Genomic DNA, 20692 nt, shown 5'->3' with positions numbered 1-20692 from the left:
CTTTGCTCATTTGTTTTGTTTCTTAAATTCCACATATGAGTGAAGTCATATTGTATTTGTCTTTCTCTGACTGACTTATTTCACTTAGCATTATACTCTGTAGCTCCATCCACGTCATTGCAAATGACAAGATTTCATTCTTTTTTATGGCAGAATAAAATTCCATTGTATATGTATATATATACACACTTACACATATATGTATATGTATACATATATTTATACATATACATATATGTGTGTGTGTGTGTATGTGTGTATACATACATGCACAACAGCTTCTTTATCCATTTTTTTATTGATGGATACTTGGGCTCCTCCATATAATTTAGCTATTATAAATAATGCCCCTATAAACATAGGGGTGCATGTATCCCTTCTAATTATTGTTTTTGTATCTTTTTGTGTCAATACCCAGTAGTGTCATTACTGGATTATAGGGTAGTTCTGTTTTTAACTTTTTGAGGAACCTCATACCGGTGGCAAGTGGCTGCATCAGTTTGCATTCCCACCAGTAGTGCAAGAGGGTTCTTTTTCCTCCACATCCTCGACAACACTTGTTATTTATTGTGTTTTTATTTAAGCCATTCTGATAGGTGTGAGATGATATCTCATTGTGGTTGTTGGGTTGTTTTTTTTTTTTTTTTACAAACTTTATTTATTGTTTTTTTACATTTATTTATGAGACACAGAGACAGAACACAAGAGAGAGAGGGAGACACAGAAACCAAAGCAGGCTCCAGGCTCTGAGCTGTCAGCACAGAGCCCCATGCGGGGCTTGAACTCACAAACTGTGAGGTCATGACCTGAGGTGAAGTTGGTCGCTTAACCAACTGAGCCACCCAGGCGCCCCTCATTGTGGTTTCAATTTGCATTTCCCTGGTGATGAGTGATGTTGAGCATCTTTTAATGTGTGTGTTGGCCATCTGGATGTCTTCTTTGGAGAAATATCTGTTCATGTCTTCTACCCATTTTTCAATTGGATTATTTGTTTTTTGGATGTTGAGTTGTATCAGCTCTTTATTATACATTTTGGACACTGACCCTTTATCAGAGGTGTCATTTGCAAATATTTCCTCCCATTCAGTAGGTTGCCTGTTAGTTTTGTTGATTGTTTCCTTCACTGTGCAGAAACCTTTTATTTTGATGTACTTCCAAAAGTCTATTTTTGCTTTTATTTCCCTTGCCTCAGGAGACATATCTAGAAAAATGTTGCTACAGCCAATGTCAGAAACTCTCCTGTACCTCTGATCAACTCCAGTATATTTTGTAACTGGCTTTCTTCCATTGATTCCATGATAAAGTCTATATTCCAGGATAAACCTTGCCCATTCCAATTTTCCACTTTCCCTGATACTCTTTTTTTCTTGTCAGTTCATGTTCCTAATAGTTCTTACTTCATCCCTACCTTTACATATGCAGTTCCTCCTGTTTTGAATCCGCCTTCTTCTTTTCTGTCTTCCCACTCTGTTTCTTAAGACTCATTTCAGTTCTTATCTGCTCCATGGAAACTTCTACTTCCTCCAGCCCATAATGCTTTTTCCCAGGACATCTCTGCACCCAAATACTTATTACTTCTATTTCTTTTAGTCTTTCATGTGTTAGCTTACCAGATTATAAACTCCTTGCGTATCTTACCTTTCTTTGTATGCTTCACAGCCCTTACCTGGCTATATAGGTGTTCACCAAGTTAATTCAAATTGAACTGGTTAGTGTTGGAGATGAGCTTTTCCAACCTTGTAATTTTTTTTTTTGTTTTTGATGGAAAAACTGTTGGGTAATTGGTTCTTATGTTTCATTATTATGTCACCGGGGCTGGTCCTCAGCTATCCAAATTGGTAAGAGAAGATATCCTCCTCCCACAGGCTTGCACATATGGCACCCAGCTCAGGCTGGCATGGGGAGAGAGCAGAAGAAGCAATCTGCTTCAGCTGGTTACTAAGTTTGTAGCTTAAGAGATTTGAGGTATTAAATACTCTGTTCAAGCTGTTCAGCTAATTTTATTAAATGCATATTCGCAAAGGAAACTTTTCTTTCTAAAGGACTAACATTAATATCCCTTTTTGAAAACTAGCTTTTATTTGTGAGAATCTTTGAAAAGTTCTTTTTATCTAGGAGGTTTGAGAATTCTACCACTGAACCACCAGTGCTCACAGGTTTGATATTTTGGTTTGAAGCCCATTCATTTCTGGCAATTCGACGGACTTTCTAGTGGGTGATTAATTTTTCAAACTTTTTTGAACAGTACCTAATTAGGGGGAATTACTTTGCTTGTTGCATCAAAAACAGCCTCTTTCTCCTTTGATGTTATGGTGGGTGTGGAATTGATTTTTAGTGGTAATGAATGTGACGAGCTCAGTGGCTAATACCATTTGAGGCTGTCATATGTATCTTCACTCTCTGCTTTACACAGGAGAAACATGTGAGCCTGTTACATATTGAGTCCCGAAAATCAAAGAGAAGAAACTCAGAATTTGAGATCTTTATTGACTGTGATATCAACAGAGAACAACTGAATGATATTTTTCATCTGTTGAAGTCCTACACTAACGTTCTCTCTGTGAATCCCCCAGATAATTTTACTGTGAAAGAAGACGGTAAGTTCGAAAAGTGAAAATCCCCCTGAGAAGATTAAGTACATCATGTGTGTCCAATCTTGTATTTATCTTGGAGGCATGAAAATAAAAATAAAACACTGTCTCCTCAAATTTCTTACAGTCTAGTAGTGAAGGAAACCCCAAATGTAATTGCTTAAAATACCACAGAACAATTAGAAAGCAACATTTTTATCAAGTGTGAGGGAATGTGAAAAGGAAACGTTGGGTGCAAGAAAGAATTCAGAATAGTCAGAAATTGACGAAGTTTTCTCAGTTTCCAAATCATCAAACATTTCTTGATTTCACAAACCTTCAATTTACAATCCCCGAGCCCTTAGAGACTCCCACAGGGCCTACCATCTGGCAGATATTAAGTGTTCAAATTTGTTGAGAATGTTGACAGTTGCTGATGATTATGGTATGAATACACTCTTTACATACTCCTCCCTGTCCCCGCTCCCACCAGAAGCAAGTGAAAAGCAACACAGCCTTCTAAGGTTTCAGATGGCTAAGATCTTCTGTTGTGAAAAAAAATCCGCATAGTTTACTTGGGACAAAAGACAAAAAGATAATCCAACCACATTATATATATGTTACTCAATTTAAAATAATCCCTTTAAGAGAGCCAAAGCATAAGAGACTCTTAAAAACTGAGAACAAACTGAGGGTTGATGGGGGGTGGGAGGGAGGGGAGGGTGGGTGATGGGTATTGAGGAGGGCACCTTTTGGGATGAGCACTGGGTGTTGTATGGAAACCAATTTGACAGTAAATTTCATATATTGAAAAAAAAATAAAAGGAGGTAAACAAAATGAAAAAAAAAGAAAATAAGCAAATGAAATGTCACAAAAATATTATTATTGATTTAAAATTTATTTTCTGAAGTAAAATATTAATCTGTAAAAAAAAATAAAATAAAAAAATAAAATAGTCCCTTTAGATTATGCACGACATTAGGGTATAATCAGGACTGATGCCGATCTGTTATGCATTTGCATGGCTGTGTAAGTTATTAAAATACTAATATGCTTCCATTTCTAAGTGGCAGATAGCTGCTTCCCCAAATCGCTTGAGTGTCCCCACCATGCCCAAAGTCCCTGTGCTCCAGATGCTATCCTAGGTGTCCCAGGCCCACCACAAACAAAGAAAGGATTAACATCTGGCAGAGCAGGAGCCTAGGACTGGTGCCCCTGTGGTATTCGGGGTTAAATCTGACTATCAATTCTGGGTATGTTACAAAGAGCATTAAATGGCTAGAACAAGAAGGATTGAATTCTAGTCCTCTCTCTTCCAATAGAGATGAGTTACCTTGGATAAATTACTTCTCATCTCTGAGCTTTGGTTGCCTCATCTATAAAATGAAGAGTGTTTTAGGGGCTAAATGGTTCAGTTGGTGTTTAGGGAACACCAAGTTGTGTCAGATGTCTCTACTAAGAGACAGGGATACAGATATACGTAGTCCCTCCCCTAGAGTCCTTCCCATTCTTTCCTGTAAGACACAGATATGAACAGATAATGTTTTAAAGAATCAGAAACAGTGTCACAGGAGCCCAGAGGACAGAGAAATAGCTCAACCTACAAGGTCAGGGGAGGTTCCTTAGATCTGAGTCTTGAAGGAAGAGAAGGATATTTTCAGGAAAACAGAAGGATGGGGTGGAGGAGGAAGTGGGGGTGGGGTATAAGTTTTCCAGGGAGGAGAATAGCATATGCAAAAACCCCAGAGTTCTCAGAGGGCCTGTATGTCTCAGGGAGGGTGAGAGGTCAGAGTGGCAAAGACATAAATGGTCTCTAAGATCCTTTGCATCAACGAAAATAAACATTCATTCTTATTAAATTTGTACCTTTGGTCTGCAAAGTTGTACATCCTTACTCTGCTCTTTTAAGGATAGCTGAGTTGTTTTTTTTTTTTAATTTTTTTTCAACGTTTTTTATTTATTTTGGGACAGAGAGAGACAGAGCATGAACGGGGGAGGGGCAGAGAGAGAGGGAGACACAGAATCGGAAACAGGCTTCAGGCTCTGAGCCATCAGCCCAGAGCCCGACGCGGGGCTCGAACTCACGGACCACGAGATCGTGACCTGGCTGAAGTCGGATGCTTAACCGACTGCGCCACCCAGACACCCCAAGGATAGCTGAGTTTTAGGTTTTGGTTTTTTTTTGTACTTTAGGTCTATTTCTAAAGTACAGCATTTCTCCAACACCTAGGAACTCAAGGAAATCAAAAAAAGTTTTAAGCTCAAAAATTTTGGATAAACTTTACTTATTAAGAGATAGAGCAATATACTTGTATAAATTTGGCCTCAAAGTACAAGCTAAAATTAAAAATCTCCTCCAAATGTATCCATGACTTTCTTAATTTCTTCTTCCTTCTTGCCTTATTTAAGATCATCTATTCCACATTCAGTGGTTTTGTTTTTGCAGGTATGGAAACTGTTCCTTGGTTTCCAAAGAAGATTTCTGACCTGGATCATTGTGCCAACAGAGTTCTGATGTATGGATCTGAACTGGATGCAGACCATCCTGTAAGTATCTTTAATAAATCTTTTCAAGAGAATATTTTAAAGCAAACTAAAAATTAAGGGAAATTATTTTCTTTTTTGGAGATTGTGGTTATTCTAGACTAAATAGGATCTTGTTTCACTCTGGATTTTGGGAAGTTCTGGTAGTCTTCCTTGTTGGTGGAATCCAGACTAAAGGCCTGAAGAGCATCCAACCTCAGTGGCTCCAAAACACCTGTCGCATGCCTGGCATTCCTATTACTAAGAGCTATTCCAAAAGTTATTCTAAAATGAAGACAGAATCTGAAGCAGTTTTTATTTATTTATTTATCTATTTATTTATTTGTTAATGTTTTATTTATATCTGAGAGAAAGAGACAGAGCATGAGGGGGAGAGGGACAGAGAGAGAAGGAGACACAGAATTGGAAGCAGGCTTCAGGCTCTGAGCTGTCAGCACAGAGCCTGATGCAGGGCTCGAACTCACAAACTGTGAGATCATGACCTGAGCTGAAGTCGGACGCTCAACTGACTGTCCCACCCAGGCGCCCCTGCAGCAGTTTTTACTAAAGTGGGGCATGGGTTGTTGGAAAGGCATGTAAAGATAGGAGCGAGAAAGACTGTCCAGCATGATTGATTTATTAGGTGGTTGATGAACTACGAAATTGTTTCTTTGGAAAATTACCTGGGAGACAGTATAGGCATGAGTTGGAGAATTAGTAAGCCCAAAGCATCAGGGTTGTTCATGGAGCTCTTCGGTCCTGGGAAGGTGGAGAAAAAAGATCGCAATTCTGGAGTCAACACCAAGGTTTTGATCTGCCACTTACTAGCTGTATACATTGACTGTGTATTGCCTTAGCCAGTCCTCAGCTGATCTGCCTATTTTTTTTCTATAATATCTTATTAGGCAACTTATTAATTGGGATTAATACATTGCTGTACTTGCTCAGTTGGAAAGATAAAGCACACATATATGAATAAACACAAGATCAAATTGTGAAAAGTGCTAAGTGGCACGGATAAATTGCTTTGAGATGTACACAAGAGGACAAACACGTCTGGTTGAAGAGGTCAGAGGTCAACCTCTTAACTAGGCTTTGAAGGATTTTGGCAGGAAAGAGATGGAGAGGAAAGATAATTCACTGCAACATGAGCAAAGGGTCAGAGGCAAGAAAATCTGGGTCATGTTTACGGAGAGGTGACTAAGTCAGTTTTACTGATCTACTACCAAGTACTGCTGATTTTGATATCCTAAATATTGCTTCAATTTGTTCCTTATTTATACCACACCTTTAACTCATCTCCCAGCTTCCAGCTTGCCACCTTAGACCCATACTCCTCATAGTCACTAGAGCAATCTAAAACCTCAGGATGAAAACTAAAAAAATAAAATAAAATAAAAATAAAAAAAAAGAAACGGGGCGCCTGGGTGGCTCAGTCGGTTAAACGTCCGACTTCAACTCAGGTCACGATCTCGTGGTCCGTGAGTTCGAGCCCCGCGTCGGGCTCTGGGCTGACTGCTCAGAGCCTGGACCCTGCTTCCGATTCTGGGTCTCCCTCTCTCTCTGCCCCTCCCCCGTTCATGCTCTGTCTCTCTCTGTCTCAAAAAATAAATAAACGTTAAAAAAAAAATAAAACCTCAGGATGATCATTATCCCTTTTCTGACTAAAGATCACCACTGATACCTAGGTACACATCTAAGAAAATTGAAAACATATGTCCACGCAAAAACTTGTACACAAATGTTCATAGTGACAAAAAATGGTCCATCCACTAGTGAATAGACAAGTAAAGTTTGACATGTCCCTAAAATATAATATTATTGGCCATTAAAAAGCATGAAATACTGATATATGCTACAATATGAATGAACCTTGAAAACTGATAGTAAAAGAAGCCGGTCACAAAAGACCGTATGTTATATGATTCTTTTTATATGAAATGCCCAGAATATGCAAATTCATAGAAACAGAAAGTAGATTAGTGGCTGCCAGGGTCTGAAGGTGAAGGGAAATGGGGAGAGTTTGTGAATGAGTATGGTGTTTCTTTTGGGGATAAACATTTTTTGAAATCATAGTAGAGGTAGTTGCACAACACTGTGAATGTACTAAAAATCACTACTCTGTACACTTTAAGATTTTATGGTGTATGAAGTATATCAATAAAGCTGTTACTCACTCACTCACTCACTGATTGATTGATTGATTGATTGATAGAAATCACCAGTGGCTTCCCATTACCCAAAGATGGAATCCAGGCTGTTTCAGACCTTTACTAGCAGACCTCAAACCAGTCCACTCCATGCCCCACCTCCTCCTCCAAACTCCAGCAACACTGGGTTGCTCCTGTTTCCCTAGGCCCAGAATGCTGTTTTTCAGCTCTGCACTGTCACTGCTGCTGTCCTTTCTGGCCCTTTCCATCCAGCTATCTCCTTTCCTCTTTTGAGATTTAGCTTAGGAGTCGTTGTTGGGAAACCTTTCCTGACCTACCCCCTGTCCCCCATACTCTTTCACATACTGTCTGGGTTGGGACTTTCTCTCTCTTTCAAAGTTTCTCTTTTGAGTCCCAGTGGCATTTTGTGCATATCTCTAATAAGGCAGTTATCATATTGTTTCATAATAATTGGTGGATATAAACTCCTTGAAGACTCAGATTGTGCTTCATTCATATTTGTTTCTCTGGATTTTAGCACAAAGCCAGGTGCATAGTAGGGGTTTGTTAATCTGTGTTAAAGAGAAGGAGACTCATTCTCCCCTTTCATTCTCTCCTTGTTTCCTATTTGCATTATTGGCTGCTTTCTCCTGGGTTTCGCATTTTGATGTCTTATTTTATCTATTTTTTAAAAAATTTTTTCCTAGGTATAGATTCTAATGTTACTATTTTATCTTTTTATTATCATTGTTTGCCTTTGCAAATATGATTAGGTTTGCATTTTGCAATAAAATGTAAGGCTAGATTAAGTTGTCATGATTTTGTGTATTATTAACTACTATTTTATTAGTAATTACTATTACAGGAAACTATAACTGAAGATGTAGTCAAACTATTAAGAAAAAAAGAATCTCACCCTTGGTAAAGAGTAGTGTATTTAACTAGGATGCTGCTTTTCTTATTCCTCAAACTATTTTATTTTTGTAGCCACTATAGGATTTTTGTGTCTTTGTATCTATAGAATCTTTTGTCCTGGTAGCAACTATCGCATAAAGCTTTCATGTAACATCGACTTTAAAATAAAAATGATCATCAATTTCTAAACAATGCTTACTCAAAATAATTCTGTAGCCCTTTAATTTCATAGCTTGAGTAAAAGTGAAATGTTTCCTAAAGATCATTTGTCAAGTATTTTTTAGGGTGGATATTTAAAAACTTTTCTTTAATTATCAGGGCTTCAAAGACAATGTCTACCGTAAAAGACGAAAGTATTTTGCAGACTTGGCTATGAACTATAAGCAGTAAGTATATTATAAATAACACACATAAAATAAATGAATAGAATAAGTTATACTCATTTAGTAAATAGAAAGTGAGTGCTACTGTTTATTGAATGCTAATTCAAAATAACATCTGTGTCTCATTAGTGGAGACCCCATTCCCAAGGTTGAATTCACTGAAGAGGAGATTAAGACCTGGGGAACCGTGTTCCGAGAGCTGAACAAACTTTACCCAACTCATGCCTGCAGAGAGTATCTCAAAAACTTACCTTTGCTTTCTAAATATTGTGGATACCGGGAAGATAATATCCCACAATTGGAAGATGTCTCAAACTTTTTAAAAGGTAATAAGTGAATTACTTTTTTGTAAGGGGAATGTTGAAACTCTGTTGTGATCATGACAGAATTAAAAAAAATTTTTTTAATGTTTATTTTTGAGAGAGAGAGAGAGAGAGAGACAGAACGTAAGCAGGAGAGGCGCAGAGAGAGAGGGAGACACAAAATCCGAAGCAGGCTCCAGGCTCTGAGCTGTCAGCACAGAGCCCGACATGGGGCTTGAACTCATGAACCGCGAGATCATGACCTGAGCCGAAGTCGGACATTTAGCCAATTGAACCACCCAGGAGCCCCATCCATGACAGAATTTTTAATCAAAGAATAAAGTCAAGGGGCTCCTGGGTGGCTTAGTCAGTTAAATGTCCGACTTCAGCTCAGGTCATGGTCTCATGGTTTGTGGGTTCAAGCCCCGCATTAGGCTCTGCACCAACAGTGCACCAACAGTGCAGAGCCTGCATGGGATTCTCTCTCTCCCTCTCTCTCTCTGTCACTCCCCCCACTTACATTCTCTTTCTCTGTCTTAAAATAAATAAATAAACTTAAAAAATTATTAAAGAAGAAGAAAGTCAAGTACATAGGAGGTCAGATTTTCCTTACTCCGTCCTGGAGTATTGGATCCAGTATGGGGCACCCCATTTGAAGAGGGACAATCATAACCTGGAGCCGGTGTAGAGGAAAGTGAGCAGAATTATAAGGGGATTGGAAAACATAGTATATAAATAAAATTTGGAGGACTCTTAGGATATTTAGCCTGGAGATTTAGAGGACATTATAGCTTTATTTAGGTACCAGATGATCATCTTATGTAAGAGAGGAATTACTATATGGTCCTAAAGTAAATGACAATTGGATTGAAACTGCAAGCTTTTGGCTCAAAATGGAGAAGACCTTGTGTTAAAAGAGCCATTTAGAAATGGAACAGGCTCATGAGATGATTATTTCTGCCTCCCCAGAGGTTTTCATACAAAAGCCCTATACCCACTTGTCTGGGATATAGTAGAGGAGATTCAAGCTCCTTAGGGGAAGATTGGTGTAAATGATCTCTGAAGCTCCTTTCCACACTAAGACTCTATCAGTTTCCCAAGGAAGATGTGCAAGTAGGCATTAACAGAGTAGGTTAATTTTTTTCCTTTTAGTTCTTCATGCTTCTTTGGTTCAGGTTTCCTTATTTTTTCTAGCTAGTTTAGGATGTAACCTGATCAGTAATTTCCAGGGTTTACAGTATGTAAGAAAAATATATATCCCCTTTGATCTCACGGAACAAATAGAAGCTATGCTTTTCACTCAAATGGTTTAGTTTATTTCCACCGTGGTCTGAAATTCCTATCACTGAATTTCTTACATAGATTGTCATAAAAGTCTATGAATTTACTCAGCTCCATAATTCTTATTAGTCAACCACTATGCGCAAAACTAAGAACTAAACAGGAAAAGGCATGATAGTTTTACAAGAGAAGATTTCGTGTACATGGTTCCTATAAAAACCAGATTAAAAAAATAGTGATGAAGGATGACAGAGAACCAATGCACATGACCTCGTGGGTCTTACAAAGATGGACAAGTATATGCTATGGAAGTTATCAAATTAAATTTGCTTGAGATTTGGAGGAAATATTTTGTTATGGGTACAAAACTGAAAGCTATTCACTTGGGGTCTGGAGCTTGAATTGTCTGCAGAACATGTTGCTACAGGTGTTTCAAGAGAAACTGCCAAAGAGGGAAACCAAACTTAAATGATACTTCAAACAAAACATCAGTTGGAAGGAGCTCTCTGCACTGTCAAATATGGTAGTCCCTAGACACGTGTGGTTGCTTAAATAATTCAAATTAATGTAAATCAAAATGTTAGTTTTCTCTCCACCCTAGCCACATTTCAAGTGCTTAATAGCCATATGTGGTTAGTGGCTACCCTATTGGGCAGCCTAGATATAGAACATTTCCATTATCATGGAGAGTTCTATTGGACCATGAAATCTACCCATCAGAGTGGGAGAATCCAACTACAAAGCAACGGGGTGGAACTGGAAGATCAGAGGGTGAGGGTTTGAAATGAATGGAAAGAGTAGAGCTTATAGAGTTCCCCTGAGCCACTGTGGCCTACTGGCTGGTCTCTTTTTATAGAGGACATACGCAGTTATAGCTGTTGGGGAATAAACGAGCACCATCCAGTTTAGAGAAAGTATAGAAACTACTTTGCAAGAGGTAATACTGGCTAAAAATGGCATAGATTAAAAAATCGTTCTGATTTCAATTAATAGATCTTCTTAGTTTTTTTTTTTTTTTGCAAAAGGAAGTAAGATTGTCTAAGAGATATTCTAAACCCTTTAGGGAGACAATAAGGTGTAATATAAGGAGACCTGGGCTCCCTTTCTACCTTTATTATCTACTGTGTGACCTTGGATACTTACTAAGTCTCTGAGCCTCAGTTTTATAGTCATTACAATGAGGAGAATAAACTTTAATTCAAATTGCAAACATGAAAGGGGGTATGATGTATAAGGTCTAACTCATTGGCTGACCATAGTAAGTGCTTAATAATTATCACTTCCCCTTAGTGCACACATGACACATTTTAGTTTCCATGTTCTCCCTCAAAGTGTTACTTGGTACCACTGGCAGTATTAAAGCGTGGCGGTAACTGGTCTGTTTGGGTGAAGATTTTCTTCATTTTCTCCTTTGCTTTGCAGAGCGCACAGGTTTTTCCATCCGTCCTGTGGCTGGTTACTTATCACCAAGAGATTTCTTATCAGGTTTAGCCTTTCGAGTTTTTCACTGCACACAGTATGTGAGACACAGTTCAGACCCTCTCTATACCCCAGAGCCGTGAGTACTTCTACTTCAGCCTTCATTCATCAAATAGTATTTGTCATAGTGGTACTCATGTCATGAGTTTTGTGTGAAGATTAAATGAATGAATGCATGTGAAGCATTGAGAATAATGCCTGGCACATGATACATACTCCATGCTCTGCATATGTTAGCCATTAGCATTACTATTAGTAACTGACAACCTGTTAGGTGCCAGGTGCTATTCTAAGCATAGGGAGTGTAGCATTGAAAAAAATCAGGCAGAAATTTCTGCCTTCATAGAATTTATATTCCAATGGGGGATAAGGATAATAAACAAGTAGATAACATATTATATTTGATGGTGAAAAGTGCTATGGAGAAAAGTAAAGCAGAACAGGAGGAAAAAAGTGTTATGTGTGGAGTGTTTCTGTTTTGAAAAGGGTGATCAGACAAGGACTCACTGAGAAGGTGAAATTTGAGCAGAGACTTGATTTGGTGGGGGTGTGGGGGGCACACGTCTATGGGTATCCTATGTGTGTATGTTTCTGAGTGGCCTAGGTTTTGAACCAAAATAGTTTCTCTACTAAATTGTTAGTGTCCTTTGTGATGTATTTCCAAGTAATACCACCTGAATAGAAGGAAGATCAGATTCTGGCTTGATTGAATTGTTGATTTTGCATTTATGTGTGACATAAGCATCACAGTGTGACAAACTTGAACCTCTTTTTCAGAGATACCTGCCATGAACTCTTAGGTCATGTCCCCCTGTTGGCTGAACCTAGTTTTGCTCAATTCTCCCAAGAAATTGGCCTGGCTTCTCTTGGAGCTTCAGAGGAGGCTGTTCAAAAACTGGCAACGGTATAAATCTGAAAATAGCTGTGTAGATCAGTAATTCTTATCTGGGGTGGGATGTGAGTGTCAGTTTAAAAGTACAGATTCAAGGTGGCTGTTAGATTTGTCTTTGTTCATATTTAATTTAAATGATTTCTTATTTATTTATTTATTTATTTATTTATTTTTAATATGAGATTTATTGTCAAATTGGTTTCCGTACAACACCCAGTGCTCATCCCAACAGATGCCCTCCTCAATGCCCATCACCCACTTTCGCCTCCCTCCCACTCCCCATCAACCCTCAGTTTATTCTCAGTTTTTAAGAGTCTCTTGTGATTTGGCTCCCTCCCTCTCTAACCTTTTTTTTTCCCCTCCCCTCCCCCCATGATCTTCTGTTAAGTTTCTCAGGATCACATAAGAGTAAAAACATATGATATCTGTCTTTCTCTGTATGACTTATTTCACTTAGCATAACACTCTCCAGTTCCATCCACGTTGCTACAAAAGGCCATATTTCATTCTTTCTCGTTGCCACGTAGTATTCCATTGTGTATATAAACCACAATTTCTTTATCCATTCATCAGTTGATGGACATTTAGGCTCTTTCCATCATTTGGCTATTGTTGAGAGTGCTACTATAAACATTGGGGTACAATTGCCCCTATGCATCAGCACTCCTGTATCCCTTGGGTAAATTCTTAGCAGTGCTATTGCTGGGTCATAGGGTAGATCTATTTTTAATTTTTTGAGGAACCTCCACCCTGTTTTCCAGAGTGGCTGCACCAGTTTGCATTCCCACCAACAGTGCAAGAGGGTTCCCGTTTCTCCACATCCTCTCCAGCATCTGTTGTCTCCTGATTTGTTCATTTTAGCCACTCTGACCTGTGTGAGGTGATATCTCAGTGTGGTTTTGATTTGTGTTTCCCTGATAAGGAGTGACGTTGAGCATCTTTTCATGTGCCTGTTGGCCATCTGGATGTCTTCTTTAGAGAAGTGTCTATTCATGTCTTCTGCCCATTTCTTCACGGGATTATTTGTTTTTTGGTGTGGAGTTTGGTGAGTTCCTTATAGATTTTGGATACCAGCCCTTTGTCTGATATGTCATTTGCAAATATCTTTTCCCATTCCATTGGTTGCCTTTTAGTTTTGTTGATTGTTTCCTTTGCAGTGCAGAAGCCTTTTATCTTCATGAGGTCCCAATGGTTAATTTTGGCTTTTAATTCCCTTGCCTGTGGAGGTGTGTCAAGTAAGAAATTGCTGTGGCTAAGGTCAGAGAGGTTTTTTCCTCCTTTCTCCTCTAGGGTTTTGATGGTTTCCTGTCTCATATTCAGGTCCTTCATCCATTTTGAGTTCATCTTTGTGAATGGTGTAAGAAAGTGGTCCAGTTTCATTCTTTTGCATGTTGCTGTCCAGTTCTCCCAGCACCATTTGTTAAAGAGACTGTCTTTTTTCCATTGGATATTCTTTCCTGCTTTGTCAAAGATTAGTTGGCCATACTTTTGTGGGTCCAATTCCGGAGTCTCTATTCTATTCCATTGGTCTAGGTGTTTGTTTTTGGGTCAATACCATGCTGTCTTAATGATTACAGCTTTGTAGTAGAGGCTGAAGTCTGGGATTGTGATGCCTCCTGCTTTGGTCTTCTTCTTCAATATTACTTTGGCTATTGGGGGTCTTTTGTGGTTCCATGCAAATTTTAGGATTGCTTGTTCTAGCTTCAAGAAGAATGCTGGTGCAACTTTGATTGGGATTGCTTTGAATGCATAGATTGCTTTGGGTAGTATTGACATTTTAACAATATTTATTCTTCCAATCCATGAGCACAGAATGTTTTTCCATTTCTTTGTATCTTCTTCAATTTCTTTCATAAGCTTTCTATAGTTCTCAGTATACAGATCTTTTACATCTTTGGTTAGGTTTATTCCTAGGTATTTTGTGATTCTTGGTGCAGTTGTGAATGGGATCAGTTTCTTTATTTGCCTTTCTGTTGCTTTATTATTAGTGTATAAGAATGCAACTGATTCCTGTACATTGATTTTGTATCCTGTGACTTTGCTGAATTCATGTATCAGTTCTAGCAGACTTCTGGTGGAGTCTATTGGGTTTTCCATGTATATCATGTCATCTGCAAAATGTGAAAGCTTGACTTCATCTTTGCCAATCCTCTTACCAGGCTTCTCAAAAAGAAAAGGGAGATGACCCAAATAGCTAAAATCATGAATGAAAATGGAATTATTACAACCAATCCCTCAGAAATACAAGCAATTATCAGGGAATACTATGAAAAATTATATGCCAGCAAACTGGAAAACCTGGAAGAAATGGACAAATTCCTAAGCACCCACCCGCTTCCAAAACTCAAACAGGAAGAAATAGAAAACTTGAACAGGCCCATAACAGCGAAGAAATTGAATCAGTTATCAAGAATCTCCCAACAAATAAGAGTCCAGGACCAGATGGCTTCCCTGAGGAATTCTACCAGACATTTAAAGCAGAGATAATACCTATCCTTCTCAAGCTGTTCCAAAAAATAGAAAGGGAAAGAAAGCTTCCAGACTCCTTCTATGAAGCCAGCATAACTTTGATTCCCAAACCAGACAGAGACCCAGCTAAAAAAGAGAACTACAGGCCAATATCCCTGATGAATATGGATGCGAAAATTCTCAACAAGATACTAGCAAATCGAATTCAACAGCATATAAAAAGAATTATATACCATGATCAAGTGGGATTCATTCCTGGGCTGCAGGGCTGGTTCAACATTTGCAAACCAATCAATGTGATACATCACATTAATAAAAGAAAAGATAAGAACCATATGATCCTGGTAATCGATGCAGAAAAAACATTTGACAAAATTCAGCATCCTTTCTTAATAAAAACCCTTGAGAAAGTTGGGAATGAAGGAACATACTTAAATATCATAAAAGCCAGTTATGAAAAGCCCACAGCTAATATCATCCTCAATGGGGAAAAACTGAGAGCTTTCCCCTCTGAGATCAGGAACAGGACAGGGATGTCCACTCTCACCTCTGTTGTTTAACATAAAGTTGGAAGTTCTAGCATCAGCAATCAGACAACAAAAGGAAATCAAAGGCATCAAAATTGGTAATTTAAATGATTTCAATAACATTAAAGGAGGATGTAAGATTTTTAAGGTTCATCAAAAGGAGACATGGGCCTTAAAAAATGGTAGAGAAACACTAGAGTTCAATAACAATAGTTTGTAGATATTTCTTTGGTAAAAATGATAGGCCCTCTAAAGATGATGCTAAAAATATTCTTTGAGCACTAGGTACAAGATGTCGTGCTGGAAATACAAAGATGAGGAAGGCCTGGTTCCTGCCTTCAAGGAATTTATACACTACTTGAGGAAGCTGTTGTGTTAGGATGGGATGAACTGTACAGCGAAGTTCAGGCAGAGTGGTCTGGGAGGACAGAGAACTGCTTGGGGGAGGTTTCATGGAAGAGGAACATCTGGACTAGCCCAGGGAAGATGAGTCATGTTTTCACCTGCCAAGAAAGGGAGGAAGAGCATCTCTGGATGAGTGCACACAAGGGAAGACAGGAGGTGCTTGGTGTGTCTGGGGAAGTGACGAGAAGCTGGAGCAGCGTGTGTTAGGGTCGGGGAGATAGTATGAAATAGGCTAGATGATTAGAACAGTGTTTCTCTAGTTGTGGGTCAGGGACCCCCTAGAGTCCCTGCAACCCTTGCACAGGGTCCTTAAGTGAAAGACCCACTTAGAGTGCAAAGTGGCTTTCAATATAAGAAAGGCTAGAGTTCATTGATATAGTTTCAGACTCCACACTACAGCTGAACTCTAAGAAATTGCCACTTGTTGAGTTCTGATGCGTCAAAGAAGAATACCCACAATTATCTGAAAAGGCTATTAAAATATTTAGCCTTCTTCCAACTACTTTTCTGTGTGAGGCTGAATTCTCTTTGTATGCTTGAACCAAAACAACATATTGCAACAGGTTAAATGCAGTAGCAGATGTGAGAATCCATCTTGTTTTCCAGCCAGACATTAAATAATATCTAGCCAGATGTTAAAAAAGATTTAGAGCAATGTAAAACAATGCCTTTTTCCTGACTCTTTTTTGTTTTGTACAATATAAGTCACTTTGCATTAAATTGTTATGTTACCATAACATGGTTTATTACATTTTAAATTTAATCAGTAAACATGTAAATGTTTTCAGTTTTAACTTTTACTGCCGTAAATATAGCAAGCTGTAACCCACATAAACAAAAGATATTTCAGGTCCTGAGTAATTTTTAAGAGTGTGTAAGAGTCCTGGGAACAGCAGTTTGAGAGGGGCTACCTTAGAACAAGCCCAGATTGTAGAAATACTTGTGAACTGGTCTGGGGGTCTTGAACTTAATTCCAGGACACTTTGGGTCAATCTCTAAGGCTTGCAGTTTGTTTTAAATTGAGCTAATTCAGGATGTGAAAGTAATATCAATGTCCTTTTGCAGTGCTACTTTTTCACTGTGGAGTTTGGTCTCTGTAAACAAGATGGGCAGTTGCGAGTCTTTGGTGCTGGATTACTTTCTTCGATCAGTGAACTTAAAGTAAGAGCTGTAAACCTCTGCATATAGTCATGTTCACTTAATATGATTGATACGACCAGAAAGAGTTTTTGGATTTGAACAAGGGTCTACTATGGAAAATATTTGGGGTGGCAATAAACATTACTTAAGAGACAATTTTCTCTACTTCCCAAGTTTATAGCGATATCTTAAATTGTTTTTTTACTTATATGTGGACTTTAATTACTTAATTTCTCTTTTTTGAGTATAGTTGACACACTATAGATATATCTTTTAAATAAAAAGTACTTTAGAGCTTTTCCTTGCAAAGTCTTGCTGTTCTCTCATCATTTTCAGTGTGCTAGCAATAACTTCTCCTAAATTCTAGAGAATTCTTTGAGATTGATTATTTATCCAATAAAGGAATGAACTAAGTATGTTTGTTGAGTAATGGGTGTGTGTGAAACACTGTCCATGGTACTGTCTTGCTCTCAAGGAGCCTACGACCTGATGGTGGGTACAGTCATGTATAGGAATAACTAGTACAGGATGGAAAGTAGGTGTCCTAATGCAGGAATATATAAATAAAGATCACTGGGGGCTCTTACATGGAAAGTGTGTTAGAACAATGCTATGGGATGATCTTGGGGCACTTATGGGGAACAGCAGTTTGTTTTGCTGAAGTATATTGTGGGTTAAATAATGCTGTAGGAAGTAAGTTTGGAATTGTAGGTTGGGGCCATTGCATTAGTACATTCAGAGGTGTGCTGATTGTGGTGGTTGTGTGTAGGATGTGATCCATAAAATTAGACAATATTCTTTGATTCACTGACTATCTTCTAGCATTCAATTTCTGGACATGCCAAAGTAAAGCCCTTTGATCCCAAGATTACCTGCAAACAGGAGTGTCGCATCACAACTTTTCAGGATGTCTACTTTGTATCTGAAAGCTTTGAAGATGCAAAAGAGAAGATGAGGTAAAGTATATCTTCCTCATGCCTAACTTTCCTCTGCAAAAGATAAGTCCAGGGGCGCCTGGCTGACTCAGTCAGCTGAGTAACTGACTCTTGATTTTGGCTCAGGTCATCATCCCAGGGTCATGGGATCAAGCCCCATGTCAGGCTCTGTGTTGAGCATGGAGTCTGCTTGGGATTTTCTCTCTCTCTTCCTCTGCCCCCTCCCCCACTCACGCGACCTCTCTCTCTAAAATAATAATAATAAATAAATAAATAAATAAATAAATAAATAAATAAAAATATTAAAGAAAAATATAGGTCCAATAATGGTAACAAATCACAGAAGTAAGCAGCTGGATAATTAGAAGCCTACTAGGTACCTTCTGCCTGTGATATATCTCCCTTTCACAACAAATATTTAGAGTATGTTGTTTATGGTGATGTTTGGTGACTGCATATATGAATCAGATACATTGAGAAATTGGTTTCTTCTCATCAGAGTTTATAATCTAAGAGGAAAAATAAACTATATACAAATTGCTACGTAACAACATAGGAAGCCTTACAGCGATACAGATGAAACTTTGTTCTCCATTTTATTCAGGAGCAATTTGTTCCAGATGGAGGAACAGGGAAAGCTTAATGACATCTGAAAAAGCACTTGGAGGATAAATAAGATTTAGGTATGTTAAGTTTTAGGCTAAGGAACAGCATAAAAAAGGTAAGGAGATGGAAACATAAAAGAGTGTGATGCAGTCAAGCTATGTGTTATTTAACTATTGATCAGCTAAGTGTATTGTTAAGAAAGAAGGACATTGGAGGCAGAGAAACTACTTAGGAGATTTTTGTAATACTTCGGGTGAAAATAAGGGCCTGGGCCAAGACTGTAGGACTATAGAAGCAGAATTAACAAAACATTTGTTGGAAGGTGTCATGAGGTCACATTGTGAGATCGTTTTGGGATAGATGGGGGTTTAAGACATGCTCCTTGTCTTCCAGGGATTTTTTTGTTACTCAAGGAGTTAGGCCATGCACAGAACTAAATAACAATACTAGCAGGGCTCCCTCTAACACATATGACCCCTTTGTGCAGACTAGAAAAAGGGGTCCCTTCTGGGTAGACCAGTTGGGTTGCAAGCTGCATTTCAGCCCTTACTCCTGTACAGCTGTCTTCAGGTGTGTTCCTAGGGGTCCTGAACACAATTATTCTTGGGGGTGCCAAATGAGAGGTTCAAATGTTGGCCTGATAAAGAAGGCAGAACTTTAATGTGTGAAGAAAGGGTAGAAGTTAGGTCATTTGAGAAGAGGCTTGAGGATGACATTCTAAACAGAAAGAATGTCCATGTACAGGAGGCAGGCCTCCTGGCCTGTTTCTGGCCTGTTTCCATGTATGTGTGTTTGTGTGTGTATAGCTGTAGTTATGTAAATCACAGCTGAGGAGTCTGTTACTAGGTGGTCAAGGGCTACTGTTGTTTACTGATAAAGCTACTGTGGTTGGTCTCCTTAGCATAGCCAAGAGATATATAAAGGAATACATCATTAATACAGTCATCCACAGGATCTTTCCCTAGAAATGCAGGGGTGGATGTGTCTATGACAATTTTAGGTTTCCTACCTGTGTAGGATTCCAGGGGATCTCTGCAAAGGCAGTGTAGGGAAATAGGTCAAATTGGCTGTGTCTTTTGTCTAGTGTGTGAAATAGGTTTGCTATTGCTCATTCCGTTTTCATCATTCTGCCTCCTAGAAATTGATTGCCTCTTATTTGTTTTCTTCAATAGAGAATTTACCAAAACAATTAAGCGTCCGTTTGGAGTGAAGTATAATCCATATACACGGAGTATTCAGATCCTGAAAGACACCAAGAGCATAACCAGTGCCATGAATGAACTGCAGCATGATCTTGATGTTGTCAGTGATGCCCTTGCGAAGGTCAGCAAGCAGCTGAGCATCTGATCCTGAGAGCATCTGAGCGCCAATTCAGAGAGAGGCCTGTGGGCCAGCTCCTGCTTTTCTTGAAGACCTGGTCATGGAGGGACAGTAGCCAAACAACATTCTCTACTCCCATTCCTTAATTAGTTCTTTGGAAATTTGTACCTGGATACTCTATACCAGTACCAATTTTTTTTTTTTTTGTAACAGCTTAGTGAAATATGATTCACATACCATACAATTCATTGACCACTCATTAAAAAAAATTTTTTTTTAAACATTTTGTTTATTTTTGAGAGACAGAGACAGAGAGTGAGTGGGGGAGGGGCAGAGAGAGAAGGAAACACAGAATCTGAAGCAGGCTCCAGGCTCTGAGCAAGCTGTCAGCACAGAGCCCGGTTTGTGGGGCTTGAGCCCACAAACCGTGAGATCATGACCTGGGCCGAAGTTGGACGCTTAACCAACTGAGCCACCCAGGCGCCCCTGACTGACCACTCATTTTTTATAGAGAAGTTTTTTAACCCCATGGATAGATCTAATACCGGCTTGATTCTCTTTTCCCTAATTTTTCTTGAGTAAAATGACCTTTATGATCATTTAAAATGCCTTGGTGGGTATCATGGAGCTGACCCATATTGATACCCAAGATCCTTTTATTTCTAAAGTATCTTACTTATCATTTGTGCCAAGCTTGATCGCATTCAGAGCCATAAAGTTAATAGGAGACCCACTGTCTCCACTGCTAGCATGGGCAGAAGTATAGAGACCTTTCCACATGAAGCACACCTCAT

General features: G+C 38.8%; 1 protein-coding gene across 3 annotated transcripts in view; it reads left to right on the top strand.

Annotated features, from left to right (window-relative positions):
* The window catches only part of TPH1 (tryptophan hydroxylase 1), a 37657-nt gene extending 17482 nt beyond the window's left edge, over positions 1-20175 (top strand). For 2 of the 3 annotated variants that reach the window (XM_047878524.1, XM_047878525.1), the window contains exons 3-11: positions 2414-2597; positions 5018-5118; positions 8478-8545; positions 8672-8868; positions 11548-11683; positions 12382-12508; positions 16963-17058; positions 17860-17993; positions 19751-20175. In XM_047878524.1, coding sequence (XP_047734480.1) covers positions 2414-2597; positions 5018-5118; positions 8478-8545; positions 8672-8868; positions 11548-11683; positions 12382-12508; positions 16963-17058; positions 17860-17993; positions 19751-19925 — 1218 coding nt within the window. In that variant the 3' untranslated portion in view covers positions 19926-20175. Of the gene's footprint in view, positions 1-2413; positions 2598-5017; positions 5119-8477; positions 8546-8671; positions 8869-11547; positions 11684-12381; positions 12509-16962; positions 17059-17859; positions 17994-18576; positions 18656-19750 lie in introns of all 3 variants that reach the window. The other variant, XM_047878526.1, reaches the window with a different exon arrangement.
* The last annotated feature ends 517 nt before the right edge of the window (positions 20176-20692 follow it).

Source organism: Prionailurus viverrinus, chromosome D1, assembly GCF_022837055.1.
Source record: "Prionailurus viverrinus isolate Anna chromosome D1, UM_Priviv_1.0, whole genome shotgun sequence".
NCBI lineage: Eukaryota > Metazoa > Chordata > Mammalia > Carnivora > Felidae > Prionailurus > Prionailurus viverrinus.
Note: the sequence above shows the minus strand (reverse complement) of the source record. Positions and strands in the feature narration are given on the sequence as shown.